This window comes from Centrocercus urophasianus, unplaced genomic scaffold (assembly GCF_019232065.1).
Source record: "Centrocercus urophasianus isolate 14NV4802_14NV808 unplaced genomic scaffold, USGS_Curo_1.0 seq_12, whole genome shotgun sequence".
Classification (NCBI taxonomy): domain Eukaryota; kingdom Metazoa; phylum Chordata; class Aves; order Galliformes; family Phasianidae; genus Centrocercus; species Centrocercus urophasianus.
This window is the reverse complement of record NW_024884364.1, coordinates 53,998,630-54,021,566: the sequence shown is the minus strand read 5'-3', so window position 1 is coordinate 54,021,566 and position 22,937 is coordinate 53,998,630. Positions and strand designations below refer to the sequence as shown.

Here is a 22,937-nt window from a genome sequence, read left to right as displayed (position 1 = left end):
AAGTAGGAAATATTCTCTGGCAAGTGGGAAATACTGCTTACAATGGTCTAACAAACGGTTTGCTTTATGTACAGAGATGCAAGAATCTGAAAACATTCTCAAAGATTTTTAGCTGATGAGATTTCTCTGAGCAGAACAGATCAGCTGCTCTGACAGTGAGAAACAGAGGAAATGAGACGGAAGAGCAGCCTGGAAAGAAGCAGAAGAGCAAGGGGAAAAAAGCTCACTTCCTAACAGTGATGGATAACAAAAGGGGATACCCAAGAAAGCAATCCTACAAACACTCAGTGTGCATCAATGTAATTGATTGAAAAAGAAAAAAAAAGTAGAAAACAAACATACGAAAAGGCTACAGGAACTGCCTGCATTTACTTTATCTGCTCCCAGGCTTCTTATACCTCATTGCGATTGACAGCTATGTACATCAGACAGTAGTTTCAGAAAAGCCTCTCACCTTACCCACATTGAGGCATTACTGCTGCCCCAAATACCCCACTCATCTCTGTCAGAGTATTCCTCATCTCCCTCTTGCAGACTGCACTGCAACTCGCCACGAATATATTCTTCAGCCAGGCAACCAGGCTTGAATCGGTTACCTCTACCATAAATGTAACAGCAGTGTTGTAAAGGACTGGAAGCGGTCACCAGCAGTGCAGCAGCATGTAAGGAAAGCAGAAAGCATTGCCCAAACGGGGTGTTTTCATTCCGTACCTTTGACATGAACTCTGGGCAGGATGTTTTGGAACGGTGCCGCATGCAACAGGTCACACACTTCCTCTAGGGACTGGAACAAAATGGAAAGGAGCAGTTAGGAATAAAGAGTCTCCAGACCACACCAGATACAAAAACTGGGCTTCCAAAAGCATGCTGATGCTGGAACAGCAGAGGGCAGCCAGCCTCTGCTGTCAAAGCTGCACACATAACTGCTCTGGTGCTTTCTGCACAGAAATTCTTCCTAAGACTAAATGATTTCACCAGGTTACCTTGGATTGACAAAGCTATCAGCAGCTCTCCTCCCACCCTGAGCTGGCTGTTCTTAAAGGACAGGATATTTATTAAAAAGACTAATTCAGGATGAGTAATTTCGGTGTGAAAGTGGCAGACGGATCCTGAGCAGACAAACAGAACTGTGATGGATGACGCACAGCTCAGCTATTTTTACCAGCACTGCTCCCACAACACATTATCACGTTGGGCACGTCTCCCAATAAGGCTGAGACACCTCCCAGGAGCTGCTTTACTTCTTCAGGGATGTGGGGAAGGAAGAGAGATGCCTCCTGCTTTTCGGTTGCTGTACGTGCAGAGATGACCAGCAGATGACACACAGCTTTGCTGTGTATCTGTCTTTCTTGGAGCAGAGGTTCTGGCTATTTGCAGTCCTCGGTGCTAGTATTAGATGTTCAGCAGCCATAGCCCTACCAAGGCCAGGGTACTATGGCTATGTGCCTTTCCTAGCTCTAATCCTCGATGTCAACAACACAAAAACGGACATGCTATGCAGTAAAGATTAACAAGATCCAGCCACTAGCAGAGATGCACCAAAGACCCTAAATTTTGCACTAGTTATGGTAAATGACCACAGTGGAAAAACACTGGAATACAGATAGGACATCAGGGCACCACTGAGAGCAAAACCAAGAGGAGAGGCAGCAAGCAGGGGTGTGTTTCTAGAAAGTACCTTCAAGGTCATGTCCCACTGAATGTGACTCCAGCACTGGCATCACTTCAGTGCACCCTCAGACAATTCCTCCAGGCAGCAGCAGGGCCTTCACATCTCTGGCCTCTCACCTCGTGCCCTGTTAACCTGAAGCCCACTCCAAAGCCCAGACTATGACAGTTACCCTGTCACAAGATATGGTTTCACTGCCAGTCACCTGGCCCTCCCATCACCCACCCATCATCCCTAGGGAGGGATGCTCTAACATTGCACAGCTCTCCTGAGGAACAGTGTGCCTTCATTATCTCAGCTAACATTAACAGTTTTAAACACCTGAGAAAAGGACTCTTACATGAGGATTTATGCTTGTGCACAGCAGGCCCCCAGCCAGCTTACTGAGTGAGCTAATGTTGGGCTGGTTGGCAGTCAGCAAAGATCTCTCCTTGATGGACAGCCCAGCCTCAGTACCTGTATGCACAGGTGGGGAATCTCTCCCCACCTAGAATGGGCAACACAGGTAAAGAAAGGGAAAACACCACTCTTGTTGCTTTCATTGCTCATAAGCAATGTCCATCTTTCCCTCTGTGAGCACTCAAGACCAAGAGATCAGCGTAGGAAATTGTTTCTACCTATCTGTCCATCCACAACAGCAATCCTGCAGATTTCAACCTTGTTATTTGTGCCATTAGTAACACAAATTTGAGAGTACATTTGGAGACACAGCAGGGTTTTAAACCAGCACAGCAGGTACCTACCAGGCTCTGCTCAATAAGCAGGCAAAACAGGACAGCATTTCCCACTTCCCGCAAATTCTGGAAACAGACAGTCTTCAGCTCTGCGTATTCAACTATGTCCTTCAGCTGATGATGGAAAAACTCCAAGATACCTGAAATCAACAGAGAAGCAAACAAATGAAAGGAAAAACAATAATCAAAACTCAGGAGCCAGAAAGAAATCTAGCGATGATCACACCAGTACAGCTCTCCGTATCTCTACGTATTAGCACGTGAGGTTGTTTTTACTTTATGGACATGCTTCCCAGACAAAACTGAAAGGAGCAGTATTTAAACATATTAACAATCAGAGGTTAATGTTAAGCCAGTGATGTGTTGATCATTTCAACTGGATAAATCATGCAGAATGGAGTGCCTACATTCTGCTGGATGGAGCTGCTAACGTAGGAGGTAAGAGAACGATTTCCAGACGCAGAAAGACAGAGCAGGGCTCTTGTCTGCTATTAGTCCTGTTCCATCCTCTTATTCTTGATTCTATTCCTGTCCCCCAGCCTGCTGCACCACCCAACATGTTCAGTTCACAGCTCTTCTTCCCATAGATGACAGAGCCAGCAAGGAGCAGAGCACTGAAGGGAGTACAGGCGATGTCAAAATAGAGCTGCAAGCACCACAGCCATGCAGACACGATCCATAATCTCTCAAGACAAATACAAAAAAGCCAAGTCAAGCTCTGCTGACAAGGATGCACTACATCCTGCCTGACAAGCAGTCAGATTGGTTCATCTATCAGGTTTTCAAAAAACTGCTGAAAAACAGCTAAACTGTCATTTTCAAAGCCACGCAACTTATAGAATCATCTCAAACCTCTCCAGTAAGGCTTAATGTATTGATGGACTCTGAGCTGCTTTCCCCCCCCACTCCAGAGAAAGGCTGCATCTTCTCCTGGTTTACAAGCAATTTCAGGAAGCCCCTGGGTTCAGGTGGCTCCTGCAGGTCAACAGCACCGAGGCTGAAGAGATATGCAGGGTGGGTGAGGAAGAGCAGAAAACTGCAGTAGGGCAGACAGCTTCCAGGCTCTTTATAACATATTTCCATCAGCATTTTTCCATCTGTTTGCATAAATCTGTCCTTTTCAACCTCAAGAATAGTGATAGAATACATAATGCAAAGCTTTTGGATTGTATGCTAGATAAAGCAGTTTCCATTACACTCAATGAGGAACACAGAGAGCCTCTAGCACCTTCCCATGTGCTGCTTGGATGCGGATGGAGAACCCTTCCTATATAGAGGATGAGCCTTCCATATTCACCCAGCAAGGCGACAGCCCAGAGGGAGCACATAACACAAAATATACGCTGGAGCGTATTCATGCCAAGGAAATCCCTCAATTTCAGAAGAGCTTAAGTATTTACAGAGGAGGAAAAAAGAGTATGGCTAACCCACGCGTTTCTACAGAACGTCTCACGCCATTAAATTTAGCAACAGAGAACATCAGTAAAGTGAACAGTAAGGGGAGCCAGAACTGCCTGTGCTACATCTCAAAGATCTGTTTGTCAACAGAAAATGCGCAGAAAAGGAGTGATCCTCCGTGCATTCAGTGAAGAGAGGTTTAAGACCCAACCTGAGTAACTTAATGACTGAATAGGAAAACAAAACAGACACCCTAACGGAGGTCATCAGTTGTCATGAATGCTTGCTGACTTTGATGGATTCAAAGAAGAAACTGAAATGTAGCTGAAGGGAATGTTATTGATGTTACATAGACAGCTCTGCAGTGAAATCCTGAGAATAACTGATGTCACCTACAGCAAATGTAAAAAAGGAGGGAGACAGCACACAGCGAAACCAAGAGCAGCACAAAGAACAGTGACCAGCAATAAGGAAAACTATTACCTAAACCCATACTAAAACTGCAACAGAAACCAAATCAAGGCTGTAAGTCCACCCAAAAGCAGCAGGAGCCAGAGAAGTGGGAGGTTCACATCATGAACACCAAGTAACTACAGACCCGTCAGTCTCACCTCTGTGCACGGCAAGATCATGGAGCAGATCCTCCTGAACGCCCAACTGAGACACACAGAAAATAAGGATGAGGTGATTGGTGCTAACCAGCATGGCTTCAGCGAGGGCAAGTCACACCTGACAAATGTGGTAGCCTTCTATGATGGAGTTACAGCATAGGTAGATAAGGAAGAGCAAGTGACATCATCTACCCCTACTTCTGCAAAGTGTCTGACACTGTCCTGAATGACATCCTGATTGACAAGTTGGAGAAAAATAGATTTGATGGATGGAGCATTTACTGGATAAGGAATTGGCTGCCTGGTCACAGTCAGAGAGTTGCAGTCAATGGCTCAGTGTCCAAGTGGAGGCCATTGATGAGTGGCGCTCCTCAGGGATTGGTGTCATTTAACATCTTTGTAGGCAACATGGACAGTGAGACTGTGCACCTTCAGCAAGTTTACAGATGACACCAAGCAGAGTGGTGCAGCTGACACACTAGAGGAAAAGGATGCTATCCAGAGGGGCCTCGACAAGCCTGAGAGGTGAGGGTGGTGTGACACTGAACAAGTTGCCCAGCAAGGTTATGAATGCCCCTGGCCCTCCTGCCCCCTGGCCTGCATTCAAGGCCAGGCTGGATGGGGCTTTGAGCAACCTGGTCTAGAGGGAGCTGTCCCTGCCTATAGCAGAGGATTTGAAGTAGATGATCTTAAAGGTCCCTTCTAACCCAAACCATTCTATGATTCATTCTATGAAAATTACATGTTGTCTTCTACAACTGCTCCAAGTTACCGAGTTCCTTTCAAAGTCCTTAACAAAGACTTTTCTTTCTTCCCTGAGAGCTCCCATGGCCATATGCAGATACACAAACGCACACACCCACACACAGGCACTCATGAACAAAATGGTGTCATTATTTTGAGAACCTGACACTCCATATTTATTACACAGCTGTTCCAAAAGCCGTATCAACTACCTCCCTTACATGCAGTGCTTGATTCAGGGGCGAAGCAGAGGAAAGTTCACAGAAGTACACAGGCAATTTCTGATGAAACAGAAACGATGCTGGAAGTGCAATCTGCTCCACAGTGGAGACCTGGGGCAGCAGAACATTACCAAGTCTCCATTAATATTTAAACGATGGCGCTCCTGGTTACATCTACTTGCATTGCACAGCACACAGAAGGGCATTCCTATGGGACTCCATGCTCATAATGAAGCCCTGCAGAAAGACCAACTGTCTTAGTTTCATTTAATTACATGCAGCCTCCATCCTTCTCCTAACTCTGTGGGTGCGAGCTGTAGGCAACTGAGTTAACACACATCTTGTATTTCGCAAATTAATCCGTTTGCTCCTTCTTTCCAAGAAAGCAACTTTAACTAAACCTCCCTATTCCTGCAGATGGGATGATGCTGGGTGCAGTAATAACTGGTCGTATAATCCCAGTTTCTGATTTACACAGATAGCAGCCTTAGCTTCTGCTGAGATCAAACATCTAGTACAGCACAGGAGATTAGTAAAGGATTAGGCTCCATCTCAACTGTGCTCAAACAGCAGATGCCAAGTTTCAGCTGTGCAGGCTGTACACTAATTAATTTAGGAAGTCAGACTAAATAGACACATGGTCAGATTTCTTCACTTTGACCTTCTCTCATTTTCTATAAAACAATTTCAGTTCACACCTAGAGACTCAAATCAAGCATGTTCCAAAGCTTGTAACAAGCCTGGTACCTCAAAGATTAGCTATTGGCTATTAATTATAGACCTAAGGTGCTGACTAACAACAAACCTGATCTTGAAAATAACTCTGGATCTACCCACGATATGGCTTATTTTCTGCACAGTGCTGACTTAACAACTGTGAGGTGAAGTCTGCTAATCTGCAGCATCAAAATTGTTCCCAAGAAACCAGGTGATGAAATGAACTTTATGCTCATTCCCCTACAGACCTTCAAGTGCTGTCTATGATTATTTCTTTAGTTCAGTAGAGACATCGTTAATTAGCTTTGCATCTCAGCAGTCACACCATTCCTTTAAAAGAAAAAGGAATTCTGACCACAAAGCCTGTGCACTGCTTATTTTGCTAGAGATAAATATCCTATTGGTCTTTGTATCTATTGTGTTACTCACTGTCCTTTCAAAATCATCTAGGATTTTGTTTTATGTAAACACAACGTACACTTCTGCAGTGTTTTGTCAACAGAGAACCAGGATTACCTTTTTTTCTCATTAAGTATGGACACGTGAAGGGCATTTCCCTCACCAATGCCTCTTGAAGTCTTTCAGTGTCATTTCTCAGCTTTCTTTCTGCTTCCAAATCAGACAGAAGGAAATACAGTATGGAAAGCTTCTGAAAGTTTGGCTTTGCTGAATTATCTGATATTGGAGCTCAAAAAATGGCCTCCCCTGTGTTTTTCTGCAAGTCCTTCAACAGCACTCCTATCTTTTCCTGCTGCGCATCTCCCCATGTCCCAACATTCTTTTCCGATGGACAAGTTTCAGAAAAATCTATGAATAAATTTCCTTCATGTTCTCCCCCAAGGAGAATTCAAGACATGGCCCCCCAGCAAAATTAACCTACACTTCAACTGATCCAAGTTCAGTCAAAATACCAGGAATACCTGGAAGCATCTGCAGCCTCTCTGCTATGCCCCAAGCTATCCTTCCCTTTCACTACTACTGCTCTCTTCCAGCCAAGGCTCCCTCCAGTCCTCATTAGATACTCCAGAAGATGTACAGGGGTACAGGGGGAGACAGTTACCTGCTGGGTTGCTATGTTGAGCAGAAAGGCGCAGCCAGCAGCACAACTGGTCAAAGGAGAGACGGCAGCTCAGCTGGCAGCCACCTGGAGCCACAGAGCTGGGGGCTTCTCCCACATGGAGGGCAAACGTGATCACAAGAGGTCACAGCCTTTTGCATGTTGTAATGCACAGTTTGCCTCACAGAAGGCCTCTAAGCCTCATCAAACAGCAGAACTGAGGAACTATTTTCCTTACCACAACCAATGGCATTCCAGAGTGGCCAGGACATGAAATACTTGTTTATGAAAAGAAGGAAAGATGTATTTAAATTCTAGGAAAACACCAGAAGAAAAATTTTACTTCCAAGATCAAAAGTCAAGTTCAGACTTTTACAAACTATTATTCCTTTCAAGAGCTTCAGAGACATTAACAGGTCCCTTCAAGAACCCTTACACTTAATGTATTTTTAGACAGATATTTTTATGACTACAAGATGAGCCAGTTCCCCACTGCTGTAAGATTGTTTCTATGGAAACAAATCCATTGGTGAGCAGGAGTCCTGAACAATTCTAATGCCACTGTCTGTACTCTGCTCCTTTTAGCAAGAATAAACCTCTTCAGAAATCCACAGGTCCAGAGGGCTGATCATGTAGAGCTCCCAGTACTGCAATCAGTGGAGTTCAAATAAAGCTCTCAATCAAAGTTTGGAGCACATGAAATAGCTGGAGCCTTACTGAGCAAACTTAAATTGCTTTGCTCGTGGAAAATGGACTCAGGAAGTTAATTCTAAATTGATGAACTAATGTTACATCAAGGCAGACGAGAGACTGTGTACCTAATCCATAAATTGGAGTCATAGCTTTGGTCTTTATGTGTAGGCAGCGGTAGGTATAAAGAAGTGATGAAATGAGTTAGGGATGAAAAGCAGCATACAAACATGTTCTGTAAGATGCAAACTTACTACTACAACTACTGAACACTGCTTCTGCAGCAGGCTGCCAGAGGCAGAGAAGGCAAGAGACAGCAGTTGGCATGCACTTGCTTGCATTTTCAGTGTGAGCCAAGTGAAAAAGGTGAAAAAGTGGCAGAAACTGTACAGAGATTTTAGCACAGAGAAGAGAGGACAGTTTTTGAATCAAACGTGGGTTGAGCCTTTTCCTTCCATACTATGACAGTTCCTCTCAGCATGCCAGACTGGGGCTAAAATCTACAGCAGGTTGCCATCACAGAGAACATTTTCCATCACCAATCAGACACGCTCCAAGGGCAGGCAGCTCATGATGGAAAGGCTCCAGAGGCAGCAGTGCAATTCTTCAGTTATGCTACAGTCAGCTGAAAACCCCCTGAGTTTCCACACATGTTTTTTGTTTAGTAGCTTCAGTAAGAACACACAGAAAAGATGTGACTGTGCTACAAAGACTGCCTCTGCCGCTTCTTGGAAGAAGTTATCAAGTGTTCTTTGCTAGAAATATTTCAGCACAGAAAAATACCCATCGAGACAAAATCAGCCTGTGCACCAGCCACAGACATGCTTAGGGGACAGAATCAAGTGGGTTTTTTGAGATCCAATCCAATTCAAGTTGCTGTCTTCTACCGTAACATGAAGAACTCTGATACCTCAGGACAGCAGGAATCCAATCATAGAGGATTTCTTTTCAAGTAGTAATTATGAGGTCGAAGTTGTTAGCCTTCTCTAGAAAACCATAATGTTAAGAAGATTTTAAAAGGTTTAGGTCCTACAGCAAGAGTAGATAATCTCTGTGAATAGTTGCACAAGTAATGTTTTGTCTTTCTTACAGGATAGATTGCCTTTTTATCTCAGGAGAAAGTTTCTGTTTAGGTCCCTAATACTTCTGAAAGTTGAGGATTTCTGGCAGAGAACACAGGCTTCCTAACCTCACCAGCAGCACACCTCAAGCCTCAGTGATGCAGAGTCTGTATCTGAGAATACATGCTATTGTGGCCAGGACTTAATGAGTGGCTAAAAATCTCAGAAAGATTATTTTTAAGCTGCTAAGTACCATGAGTCATCCATTTCTATGCTCCAGGGAGAAAAACAGGAAGGAAACACTTAGTGAGTCCTCGATTTCGTTTAACATTGGTAATGAGCGTCAAGCAAGCTGTGGGAAGCAGAAAAAACAACCTTACTCCATTTGGAGTGGCATTTAATAAACCTGAAGAACTCTGAAATAATAAAGATATGCTCAGAAGGTGGGTGGCACATGGGAAGATTAAAAGATTAATTTGTGTTAATTAGATATTGTGGAGGAGGAATATTTTGAAGGGGGAAGCAGTTTCAAAATTTCAGAGAACAATGTGATAAATACTAATTAGCCAATTATTTCCCCACAGGGGCATGTAACTTTCAAAGACATTTCTTCTCCAACTGTTATACTTCCTGTTAAGAGGCCGAGGTGCTCCCTGCACAGCCTTCTGACACAACTGCTCTGGCAGGACCAGTCTGCCCCTCAGCAGTAACGTTCCTTTTACCTTACATTTCATAAGGGCAAAGCAAGAGGAAATGAAGGCTCTCCTGGAGAGTCAGGATGATCTAAATGAGACATTTTAACAGCACTGGTACAAAGGGCTAACTTGCAGAGGGAAAACTCAACGTGCTTGAGATAAAGAGCAGAATGAGAAACTATAGTGAGTATCCCAGCTCAAGGTAATCGTGTCATAAAGCTATCTATGGACAGACTGCCATCCTTTCACATTTTCCCTAAGGACTGAAGTTGTAAAACACCATCTAATCCTTTATTAAGTATTTTCAGAAAGCTCAGCCCTTAACAATACTTGCTATGAAAAAAATGACTAAGTTCTGTTTAATGGGACAGAGAAGAGAGGGAGGGACAGACAGAGGTACATATAATCCAGGAGACGGTAATTAGTATCATTTTATTAAGTTTATAGTAACACCAAACGTGAACTAACCTGGAGAACCATACTCGTGCCTTGGCAACCTACAGATCTTAGGCATCACCTCCATCAGGGTCTTGACATACTGAAGAATTGTCCCTTGTAACTAAGAGAAAAGAGGCACTTGTTAATGTGTTACTAGAGAAAAACAAAAATTGTGTTCAAGCCACATACAGATTGAACATGGTCCTGAATTTAGCCCTGGGCCAGCCATCATCCTCAAAAAAGGTCACTCTTTCAAATGAGGACAGCTGCATTTTCCTTCACATGGTATTAGCTGCTTTTTGCTACAGGAAGAATGGCTCGACAGCTAAAGCCAGGAAGGAAAAAAAAAGTACAGGAAATCACCAACTTTTCTTACAGCCAGCCTCAACTGTCCAACCAACTTTCTGATGTTAGTAAACAAGTTTATCAGAATGTTTTCAAAAGGAGCAAAAGAATAATGCTTAGTATGCTTAGTATGAGGCATGTCTGTAGTAGCTTCAACTGGCTATTCTAGGCACACCAGTTAAGACACAGCTCCAGTCCATAGTCCTACCTTCCTGCCATAGACACCTATCTCCCAACATCTGAGCATTCAGATCACTCATCCCCCCACCTTGAGGCTTTTCAGCCACCTTAACTAATGCTTACTTGTTCCATGCTGCCTTTAATAAATTGAGGTGATCTGCAAAAAGTAAAAATAATCCCCCTCAAAACAATTAACCAACACTCAGCTCCACATGAAAATTACATTTCCATCTTTCCCTGAAGATTATACCATAGAATCATATAGAATCACAGAATTGTAGATGGCCTGGGTTGAAAAGGATCACAATGACCATCTAGTTCCAATCCCCTGCTATGTGCAGGGTCACCAACCACCAGACCAGGCTGCCCAGAGCCACATCCAGCCTGGCCTTGAATGCCTCCAGGGATGGGGCATCCACAGCCTCCTTGGGCAACCTGTTCCAGTGTGTCACCACCCTATGTGTGAAAAACTTCCTCCTAATATCCAAACTAAACCTCCCCTGTCTCAGTTTAAAACCATTCCCCCCTGCCCTATCACTATCCACCCTTTAAACAGCCATTTCCCCATCACTCCTCCAAACAGGCTCCATCTTTTCAGACATTTCAAAAACATACTTAGAACATTGTTGGAATGACAATAAACAATTTGTCAACTGCCTGAAGTGAGCTTAAGAATAGTACAGCTATGCACCTGCTACATTTGGACTAAGTTGGCAGCATGCTCCTTACAGAAACATGAGCTGGAGAGGGAAAAACCACTCCTGTAGATTAAACTTACTAGCAACACATTATGATTGTATGCAAAGATGTTCATACAGTAAACAAACAGCCTCTCAACTCCTAGCTCCAAAAAAGGTTGTTTCCAGTACTAGTATCCATAGGCTGTATGGGTAACTCCTCCAACATCTGATGGTCTGAGTACTTCTCTGAATAGGCCTGATGCTACCCACTTCTAGATAAAGCACTGAGATTAAGCCTTCCTTGTGATTAAGGCTCATCCATCAGTGACATTATTAATCAAAGCCCTGAAGTCACAGAAGGCAGAAAGCACACTCCAGCTGCTTTAAAGCATTCTGAGAGGGTAAATTTATGGTACATTTTTTAGTTTCAACCAACTCAATGGAAACATTTATACTTTTCCAGAGTTTATCTAGGATCCAGCAGCATAGATCTCCACAAATTGAATTAATCCCCAAAGCAGAATTCAAGATTTTCAAAACACTGCTCAGCTTCCCAAGGTATATCTTCTATTGCTTTCACAAGACACCAGGCATTCCCAAATACAGCTTGTACTGAACTTCAGTGGGTGTAACATTTTAATTTAAGCTGAAATCTTAGTTTCCTTAGACATCCTACTTCCATTTTATTTTTCTTAGGATATTTCCTAGCAGAAGCTATTCGGAATAGCAAAACTGACAGACAATGGCATACCAGGCTCTTGACGACTTTCAGCAGCTCCTCCATCACCACAGCAATCCCCTGATAGCCAAGAAGCCTACAGATGACTTTAAAGTGAGGGGGGCCAACAAAATTCCTATAGTTGCTGTAGATGCTTGAATATGCCAGATTCAATGCCTGAAATGAGGAAAAACAGATTGCATTAAATGAAAAATCTAAGCTGACTGCATCTTACAAATAATCCCATTTAAACACCACTTTGTACAGTATTAAAAACAACATAAATCTTGTATCTCACTCTCTATCCAGAAAGTTAAAATATAAAGCTTCGTTTTCGGAAGGCAGGAACTCTCTTGCTAAGCAAGAAAAGCCCATAAGAAGTAAAAAGAACAAGAAAGTATTTACTCACCAGACATTTTTCACTTGACATTTATAAAGTCACAAACATTACCTCATGTATTTTTCTGTTTACACAAGTAGAAAAGGATGATGGGTGCACGAATTTGAAGCACAATTTCTATTCCTATGCAGTCCATTTTACATACAACACATCTTAAAAGAAGTGACTTCAATTTTCAGCTCACAATAGGTGTCGTAAACCTCTGTAAGAGGACCCCCTTACAGAAAACAGCCTTTTGCAGTTACTGCTCTCTCTAGCTAATTAATAAGGATCTCTTTTCTGCAACCCCCTTAGCTGTACACAAGATTAAAGCAAATCCAAGTCTGGGATGCACCCTCACAAAAATTCTTTTGGAGTTTATAAAGAAACACAGGATCAAGTTAGAAGGGACTCTTAAAGGTCACCTAGTCCAACTCCCCTGCAATGAACAGAGACACACCTACAGCTACATCAGGTCACTCAGAGCCCTGACCAGTCTGACCCTGAGTGTCTCCACGGATGGGGCAACCTGTGTCAGTATCTCATAACTCTTATTGTAAAAAACTTCCTTATATCGAACCTAAATATCCCAGCTTTTGGTTTGAAACCATTTCCTCTTGTCCTATCACCACAGACCCTCCTAAAGAATCTGTCCTTTTCTTTCTCAAGCCCCCCTTTAGATACTGAAAGGCTGTGCTCAGCTCACCAGGCTGAACAGCCCCAGCTCTCTCAGCCTGTTCTTGGAGGAGAGGTGCTCCACCCTTGGGTCATTTTTGCAGTCCTCTGGACACGCTCCAACAGCTCCATGTCTATCCTGTACTGAGGACTCCACATCAGGACGTGGTACGCCAGGTGAGGCCTCCCCAGCTCAGAGCAGAGAGGCAGGATCACCTCCCTCACCCTGCCAGTCACTCTTCTTCTGATGCAGCCCACAATTTGGTCAGCTTTCTGTGCTGACTTAGTAAGCAGAAATATACAAACGGATGCTGGATAGGGATTTAGAAAATGTTTGCTAAAGCTATGGATCAAAGGGGAGTTGGCCAACTTCACCTGGGGTGCAGCAAAGGACCACAAAGAGAATTAAGGGCTACAGCATCTGTTCCACAAGGAAAGACGGAGCTAGGTTGGTCAGCCTGGAGAGAAGGCGGATCCTGTCCATGTGTAAATGTACCTGGTGGGGAAGTAAGGGAGCTGGGCTCAGCTCAGACGTGCTCAGCGCCAGGACAAGAGGGCACAAACAGGAAACTCCAGTTAAACACGTTATTACTGGAAGAGTGGTCAAACAGGGAGGCTGTGCAGTCTCTGTCCTTGAAGATGTTCAAGGCTGCAGCCCTGAGCAACTCACTAGAGGCAGCTCTGCCATGGCTGATGGCTGACGTGTCTTCTGCCACCCTGTGAAGACAATGCTAATTCCAAACTCCCAGTGACTGGACAGCACGAAGCTGCAGACCCTCGTGTACAACAAACCTATCTGTGCAGATTTCTGCTGACACTGAGAGGATCTGGGACACTGAAGAGGATGAGAACTGGTAAAATATTAAGCATGCAGACAAATGTTCCAACATATGAAACATTTTATAGAGTTATCCCAAAAAGGAAAGACTCCTTTTCTTTCTCCTGATGTTCCCAATCAGATAAATCTACACATTAAACACGTCCAAAGTATTTCAGCCACAGCACAAAGAGAATTTTCCTTCACTGGCTGAAAGCATCCCACTGCCACCAGCTCTCTCGTATGCTGGTTAGAAGGGAGCTCCCTTCATACAGCAGAAATCTGTCATAGAAAGGCAAGCCCTAAAAACATGGTTTCATTATAAATAACTCACCAATGCATACCAGTAAGTCTGCCAATCTAATAATACACCTTTTTCCAAGTACCCTTTGCAGAGAAGCACCTGACATAATCTACCTGTAAGCACGGGATCAGCAGTAAGTGAAGCAGGACCGAGGATTCAGAAAACCCCATCACACAGCATTGCTGCTTTCCCCGCATGGTGCACTAAACCACAAAACACCAAGGGAAAATGCCACTAACACAGAGGGAGGGGAAGGTAGAGAGAGGGAGCTTACGTTTGTTCAGCTACGCCTTGCTCCCTCCCCTCCTGAAAGTGAACAAAACAACAACAAAAAAAAGAGTTGCTGGTTGCTGATGTCATCCAAGAGCTAACATAAATCACTCACAGCACCACCAGTACAGGCACAGGAGCATATAACAGGGATGTGCAGGCAGCGTGCTGCCCAACGTGAAGCAAGCAAGGGAGGGGGGGGAAAGGACATGATTTTTTTCCTCTATGTTCTTTGAAAACCAAGGCAACAGCACCTTTAGACAAGATATGGCCCTGCCTGAATTTAAGTAGAAGAGACAAAGAAACCATGTACCAGCAGTGCCGTGAGGAAAAAGACAGGAGCGAGCAGTGAGAACTCAGTCCCAGGAATCTGAAGGGAAGAGAAAGCAAACTGGCAACAGAGAGCATGAAGCTCCAGTAACTCCTGATGAAAACGATGCAGAACGTTTGGTGCCTGTTCATTCATTTCCTCGGCATCACCACCCGACAGTCCTGGTCTGACCTTTCTCCCAGGAGGCAATGGTAAGTACTGACTTCACAAAACACCAGATGTGCTTTCCAAACATTTACTTGTCCTAATTACGCACCTTAAAACAAATGATGTGTTATAATTACAGAAAAAAATAGTATTACTGTTACTTAGTAAAGCACCAAATACTCTACTTAAAAAATGCTGTGATGAATAAATGTTTCTAGACAGTATTAGGAAGTGTTCTATAAAAAATAATTACATTTTTAAATAATTGGGATTCACCAGCTAGAAAGGAGACAATTGAACAATGAAAAGGTCTGCTCCTACCAATGTTCAGAAGTCAGTTACGTGTCAAAATGTGTCTCTCTGTTAAGCTTATCTGATAGAAAACTCAGTTCCTTTATCCGGCTGCTGTACTGAAAAGAGTGCACTTAACTTGATCAGGAAGGCAGCACCATACCATCACAGAAACATTAAGGCTGGAGAAGACCTCTATGATCCCCCAGTCCAACCATCAGCCCATCCCCATCATGCCCACTGCCCACATCCCTCAGTGCCACATCCACGTTTCTTGAACACCTTCAGGGACGGTGACTGCACCACCTCCCTGGGCAGCCTGTGCCACTGCCTCACCGCCCTTCCTGACCAGACTTTGCATAGGAAAGAATATTAGCAATTAAAAAAATAAAATAAAATAAAAAAGCACTACAATGATAAAAGCTGTATTTCACCAACTAACCCCAGCTTGAGAAAGCTCTTCTGGAGTGCATCAGTGCTAAGCACCGTGACTGACAGCAACAGTGTGCGGCCATCACAGCAGCTGCCTTAGCTGCGGATACAGAGGTGCAAACTCACCAGCAGGAAAGGAGAACAGCAGGGAACATGCAGTTAATGTAAAACACGAAGGGAGACAAAAATACTGGCTGGTGACGGCTCTGCATGCTGTTTTGTTTTCAGTTAGCCATGACTGGAAGAAATCAAAGACTTGTGGGTGGCGGAGGAATTTATCACTCAATTGCCACTCTTACCATCCCTTGCCAAGTAAGAAAATCAGTTGCTCATGAATTGGATCACAGAAATCACCATATAAGTAGAATAAAATGCTAGATACTCAGTGAGAAAAACAAATGCTGCGTTTCTTAAAACAAAACAAAAAACAACACATACAAAATCAACCCAAACCCCACTTATCAACACACCCATCAGGCAAGAAGTAACTGCAACAGGTAAGCAGTTAATTAGTTGGGTGGTTCATCTGGCTGTCTTCAGTCTAATGCCAATTCAGACAAGAATTTCAGTTTGATTTAAGGTTCAACATTACTTTTTCGTAACAGTGTCCCTTAACATAAGATTATGCTACGTACAAAGATTTTTTTCCTAACAGAAATGCTTGGTTTACTAACCAGAATACTCCAGCACTGTTGCAGAGAAGAGATGTATTAATGCATTTGTTTAAACTTCTGATCATTCACTTTTTCCCTGTTGGATGGCTGCATCTTTCACAACTGTAAAGGATGTTTTCAATCTTGAGGAGTTTTTGTTTTACCTCATGTCACCTGAATACAAACTCTTCTGGCCAAAATACCTACAGACTTTATTCTAAAGACTGTACCACATTTATGCACCTAAAAGAGAGCAGGCAAATTCTGAATGGGATACTGAGGGCTATTACCCCTTGGCTCCATGTTATGAGGGCACAGTAAAATGAAAATCCCTTTGGAAGAAAGTGGCTCCCCAGAGCCAAACCCAGTAGAATACACCATCTCTCAGAGACAAGATGCAGCTGGTCACGTGGACAGGCAGCAGCAATGGCTGAACTAATACAGGCGCATATTTAGCCTTTAACCTGGCGAAGAACTATGTAGTTTAAAGCTAAGAGCATTGTTTCCTAACAAATTCCTTCTTTGAATTACAGAGTGCTATGATCCCCACAGCATCCCCTGTGCTGCAGCATCTCAGCTGCCATTCTGGGAAGCAATAATTCCTTTGGGAAGGGGGATCACTGCTGGCAAAGCCAATACACCACAGCAACACCGCAATGGGAATAACTGTCCAGAACATCACAGGGAACACAGCGATGGTGATTTGGCCCAGAATGGCCAGCTGTGCCGACAGCTTTTACAGTGTCATGTATCACCCCAACTGGAACAGCGTGCTGTCCAGCTACTCCAGGAAGAGTTTCCAGAAGGAGGAGAGGGTGCCTGCCAGCCGCTCCTCATTCGTGGTGGAAAACCTCACCCCGCTGACCACGTACCTCCTGTGCGTCACCTGCCAGTCCGCCAGCCCTTCCAGCGACCAGTGCCAGGTGTTCAACACGCTGGAACAAGACCCAGCATCTGCTAACACCACCAAGAAGGAGCTGGCATTGGGCATCTGGCTGGCCAGCAGCCTCCTGCTGCTCATCATTGCCGCAATCCTCCTCTACGGCTGCCTGCACCTGCTGTGCCGCGCTAGGCGTGAGCGGTCACAAGGCCAAGCCGGGGCCTCCCAGAGGGAGGCACATGACTTGGAGGAGCCCAGCAGGCAGAGCCAAGTGCTGCAGGACAGACAGGAGAGGCAGCCAGATGGCATCCAGCTGGCCACCATCATTGAGAATCCTGCAGTCTGCAGGGAGCCTGGCCAGCCAGTCTCCAGCAGCCGGGAACGAGCGCCAGCAGCAGGACAGTGCCCTGCTGTCAGTTGGGAACCATAGGTCACGGCAGAGCTGTACTCCCATCTGTGCCTGCTACCTTTGTGGCCCTTTCCAGTGCCCTACACAGCCACTGATGCCCTGGGCGAAAGCTCAGGTTCACAAAAAGTTTGCTAGTTAAAAAAGAAGCATGGAGCAAGCCATTGGCTTGCATCTGGGGGCAGATTTGGTTGCTTTCCTTTCATAGAAATGAGCAAACAGACATAAAAACAAACATAAACAGTGACCAAGTTAATTTTTTTTTCTTTTTTTTTTTTTTATTTTTTTTTTTTTTTTTTTTTCTAAAAAAAAAAAAAAAAAAAAAAAGCTTCCACGTGAGAGCTCAGTTTGCCATATTGAAGCACACGCCCTGATCATGAGAGCTTGCTGGTACACGTGTCACTGCCCAATTCTGACCACTTCTCACTCGCTCTCAGTAGTGCCCACTCTCAGCAACAGCTCAGTCACAGCACATCAGCTACACTCATTGGGTTTTCATGGTGTCCTTTCATCTCTCAGAAATCTCCACTCGGCTGGACACACACAGTACAGCGCCTCTGCAAGGACAATTCCACACAGCCTAAGAGATGCTCCAGGCTAACCTTACTTGGCACTCTCTGGCTCCTACCAGAGGATCCTTTCCGCAATGCAGGCAAGTGACTTCCTGCAGGGGCAATGCAGTTCAGAGAAGCAGCTCCTGGTCCTTCCTCCTTTTTTGACAACAGAACTCATCCAGCAGCTGCCAGTTTCCAACCACACTCACAGTTTTGTACAGCCAAGAGGCAAGGAAGTAAAAACGTACTGAAATGCATTTCCTGTTTGTAACAACCAAATCTGCTCCTCATCTCACTCTGTGTTGGACTTCATGGCAAAGTATCAAGCAAAGTCCTCAGACAGAAACCTGTTCACCTTTGCAAAATGATGAATCTTGTCTCGTTTATGTGTAAAAGTCACCCTGCTTGAAATCTCTTTACATTCCCTAAAAAATATAGTAAATCTTTGCATCACTGTGTAACACGGTCTTTCTGAAAGAAGGATGCACTCACTGTGCCTGCAGGTATTTTAAGCAGCCACTGGCACAGACATCCACGTACAGCCTGCCCCACTGACACAGCCTGGCTCTGCCAGCAGAGGTACAGGGTGGGCAGCCACTGGGCCAACATGCATCCCAGCAGGCAGTGTGGCTCAGCAGCTGCTCTGTTTTGACCACAACTCCCACAGCCTGTGAAAAACCTCAACCCTCGTCTTGCTGGAAATAGATGAGCACACCTAAGCGTCAGGCTTCTTTACTTTTTTCTCCCAGGACAAGTGAAATATGGAGAAAGGTGTGCCAAAAAAAGGAGAGTATTTCTTTTCCAGAAAAAACCACCTCAGAAGGCATCTTTGTTGCATTAAGTTGGCAACGTGTTCTCCATCCCTGCACAGCACCTCCTACAGCTGACAAGTGTTTGTCTGACACCAATCTTAAATAAACCATGAAGATGACAGCACTTCTCTGTTGTTTGAAGTCAGAGTGAATCATGAAATGCACTGATAAACTCTTTAGAATGTAAGGGAAACACTACAGGTTTGCTTCCAAAAAAGGGTAAGGGTGGTGGGCAAAGATTTTAATTAATAATTCAGCTGATAACAAGATGCGGCACCGTGCAAACTGGTGTCTATTTGCACACCAACATAGATAGAAACCATCATCTTTATACTGAGAAGTATTTTCCAAAGGGCTGAGGTTTTTTTCACTAAATAACTCAGCACATACAAAATGCAGAAGACATACAAGTGTGAAAAAGTTCCGTAAGCGTTGCTTAAGGCAGAAAGCTGACTATTAAACTCTGGCCTACAGGACCAGGCACTTTATTAATCAGGTACTCTTGCCAACAATGCTCTGGAGGTGCTGCAAGCACAGCACTGACAGCCAGGCAAGGGCAGCCACCGTCACAGAGAAAGGACATAAACCTGTTAAAGAGCGTCCAAAGGAGGACTACAAAGATGGTGAAGGATCTGTAGGACAAGGTGTATGACAAGCAGCTGAGGTTGTGCTCAGCGCAGAGGAGCTGAGGGGAGGCCTGATGGCGGCTGCAGCTCCTCACAGGGAGTGGAGGGGCAGCGCTGAGCTCCGCTCTGTGTAACAGCGACAGGGCCCGAGGGAACGGCATGGAGCTGTCAGGGGAGGGCAGCTGGGGGTCAGGGAAAGGGGCTGCACCACAGCGCGGTGGGCGGGGAACGGGATTCACGGGGCTGTGGGCACGGCCCCAGTGCTGCTGGAATTCGAGGAGCGTTTGAACACTGCTCTGAGACAGCGTTTGATTTTTGGACTGGTCCCATGTGGAGCCAGGGGCTGGACTTGTTGATCCCTGTGGCACCCTTCCACCTTGGGATATCCTACAATTCTACCAGTCATTCACATGTAATGTTAGTTCCGAACGCCCAGAACAGACTATTTCTTATGCCTGCATTACTTTCCTGCATCCAGCCAACACTGCCAAATTTCAGACTGCCGACATTCATTTTGCTAATCCTACACACATTTCAGTGGTGTAAGGGGATTGTAATGTCAAACACTCCAGCTCACTTTCAAGGCCAATAGCTCCGTCCTGTCTCCAGCTCTGCTCCCAGCTCAGCCAGAATAAGTTATACCTATGGTCTTCTGCTTTGATAATGAAGATACTGCTAGGAAAACTTTGGATACAGTTAAGAATGCGGACACAACTGTCTACGCTGAACATGAATACACATTAACATAGACCAAATGATTTAACCTATGTAGAAATATATGAGAATGAGTGAACCCCTTGAGATCAAAACTAGAAATATCATCAGTGGTTCACAAACAAGTTCTGTGCTTATGCAAAAATTCTGCACAGCAAGTGTGTAACTATTACAATCCCATACACGCCTAAGTATTTGCATGCACAGGGAGCCACCATGCCTCTGCCCTGACCTAAATAAACACCAACAATTGCTTAAAACCAACCAAACAAAAAATCCAGTTAGAAAAAGAAAAAACAAAAAACTACACACACATTCCTTGGGTATCTAATCAATACAAAGTGCTTACCTGAATATTCCAAGTAGTTCAAATACTCAGAAAGACAGCAAAAATAAATACACAGCTGTTCCATATTCCTCCATTACCCACACATGTAGCAATTGAACAGTTTAACAGTTAAAAGACTCAAAACTTGTCACAGAGTGAATCTACTGGCTGTGCAGTACACAGAATAACATCTCATGGTAATATCACTGTGGAATTTGTAGCACCCATCGTGTAAGAAATACCACCTGTTACTTGCTGTAGAAATTTCCTTACAATTCCATTCTGATATTCTCAATTCCAAAACGCACTGGAGTCAAGAATAAAATACGTACTTCCGTAAAAATTCAGAACTAGTAAGGAATCCTTGCTAACACAGGTGCATCTAGTTACAAAATTTGCTCCAGAAACACACAGAACCACAGAATGGCTTGGGTTGGAAGCAACCTTGAGGATCACGAGTCTCCAACCCCCTGCCACAGGCAGGGCCACCAGCCTCCCCATGTAATACTAGACCTGGGGCCCCAGGCTAGTATTAACCTAATTAGGCTAATACTAGGCTGCCCAGGGCCCCATCCAACCTGGCCTTAAACACCTCCAGGGTGTTCAACCTCCACAACTACTCCGGACAGCCTGTTCCAGCACCTTACCACTCTCTTGAGCCAAACATCTAAGAAGCCCTTTGATGGCTTCTCTTTATAGCACTACAGAAAAATATTCAGATATCTAAAAACGTATGGCTCTCAGAGTAAGGATTACTGAACTCATTTTAATAATGTAACCTTACTGATAAAATGTTCCCTGGCAAATCCTCCTCTCTCGCCCCACTGTGTCATCATTTAGATAAATTACGCTAACAATCTGCACTAAATTCAGTGAGCTTTCTGGTCTTTACACAGCATCTGGTGAATTCCTAAAATAGTAAAGAACACAATAACTCTAATGTAAGAGAATCCTGTGCTCCTACAATTTACCATTGCCAGCTGGAGAACAATTACATAAAAACACTTTTCACAGGACCAGATGATCACTTGTTACTGTTCCGTATTAAAAATAAAACTAAAAGGTGAAGCTTTCCAACTCTTTTACATGCTAAAGCATGAAAATTTTAAGGGAGCAGCACATTCATTATGTCTAAGATGTGTAACTGCACAGAGTAAACAACTACAAATCACACAGGCTTCTGTAGAAATCCTGCATGAACCCGCAGAGCACCATGAGGCCAATACAAGATGAAGAGATGAGCTGACCAGAATGCCAAGCTCATCACAGAGACTGTGACATCCTCAGTTTGAAGTTGCCAAAGAAATGGTACATTTTCTCTAGAATAATTCAAGCAGCTTAGTATCTGATAGTTTAGGATAGTAAGAGTGTCTATATTCCTGCTATGCCAGACAATAACTGAAGCTGTTTTTCCCACCTGTTCTTGTCTTTCCTGCTACACCTTTAGCAGCATAGCAAGGAAGTGGCTGCACTCAGGATGGGCTCTCATTTTCCTTTCCCCAGCTGACTACTCTCTGAGCCTGCTCTGCCACTACAAGCAGCTGCAGTGCAAGGTGGTTGAGAGCAGGAGCTGTTTTTAGCCATCAGATAAGACTATCAGACTAATCACATTTTGGCTAAAATATACTGTGGACTTCGTGGCACAGCCTAAAAACAAAGTGAACATTGAATTCAACACAACCACAGAATGTACTTGAGTCCATCTCTAGTATAACTTTCATATGCATAAAATATATGAATATTTTTGGTAACATTCATGTGAAACAATACCCTTAAATACTGGCAAACCACAAACGTAAAGGGAATAAACTCCAACCTTTGATCCGTAGAGATACTGGGGCTGAGCATTGGGCTGCTTATCTCTCTGGAACTCCTGAGAAAATGGTAGCACAGTCCGAACAAATCTACAATAATAAAACAAAGACATAATTATTAACCCTTTAATTACTAGGTGTGTGTCTACTGCACTTTGTCCTGTACACTACTGTTGTCTATGAATAACACCAAAGCCAGGCCAGTACCCTTTCAGACCTGAGGATGGGAAAGCACAGAGCCTCCAAACACCTAAGCACAATGCAAAACTCAGTGGCCAAACTAGTGTTTGAATGTTTCATTATACTTGACTGATGTTCTATTATGTACATAGCAACAGAAACCACGCCTACCAAACAGCGTTACTGCTGTACATCGCACAAGGGGAAAAGAACTACAAGGACTTGGAATGCTGCAGAAGATGTGAACAAACATCCCCTCCAAACTGAGGGCTCCAAGAGCCTGAGTATCTGCCAGTCTGAATCCTCTCCTAAGCTATCAGCCCTGTGATAGAGCTGTGTAATCACAGAATTCGCATTTTACAGCAG

General features: G+C 44.1%; 1 protein-coding gene across 2 annotated transcripts in view; it reads right to left on the bottom strand.

The window, feature by feature from the left end:
- The window catches only part of CYFIP1 (cytoplasmic FMR1 interacting protein 1), a 64,813-nt gene that overhangs the window by 4,329 nt on the left and 37,547 nt on the right, over nt 1-22,937 (bottom strand). For both annotated transcript variants that reach the window (XM_042810400.1, XM_042810399.1), the window contains exons 23-27: nt 22,394-22,481; nt 11,992-12,135; nt 10,066-10,156; nt 2,413-2,543; nt 712-784 (exon numbers count right to left, since the gene is read on the bottom strand). In XM_042810400.1, coding sequence (XP_042666334.1) covers nt 712-784; nt 2,413-2,543; nt 10,066-10,156; nt 11,992-12,135; nt 22,394-22,481 — 527 coding nt within the window. The remainder of the gene's footprint in view (nt 1-711; nt 785-2,412; nt 2,544-10,065; nt 10,157-11,991; nt 12,136-22,393; nt 22,482-22,937) is intronic.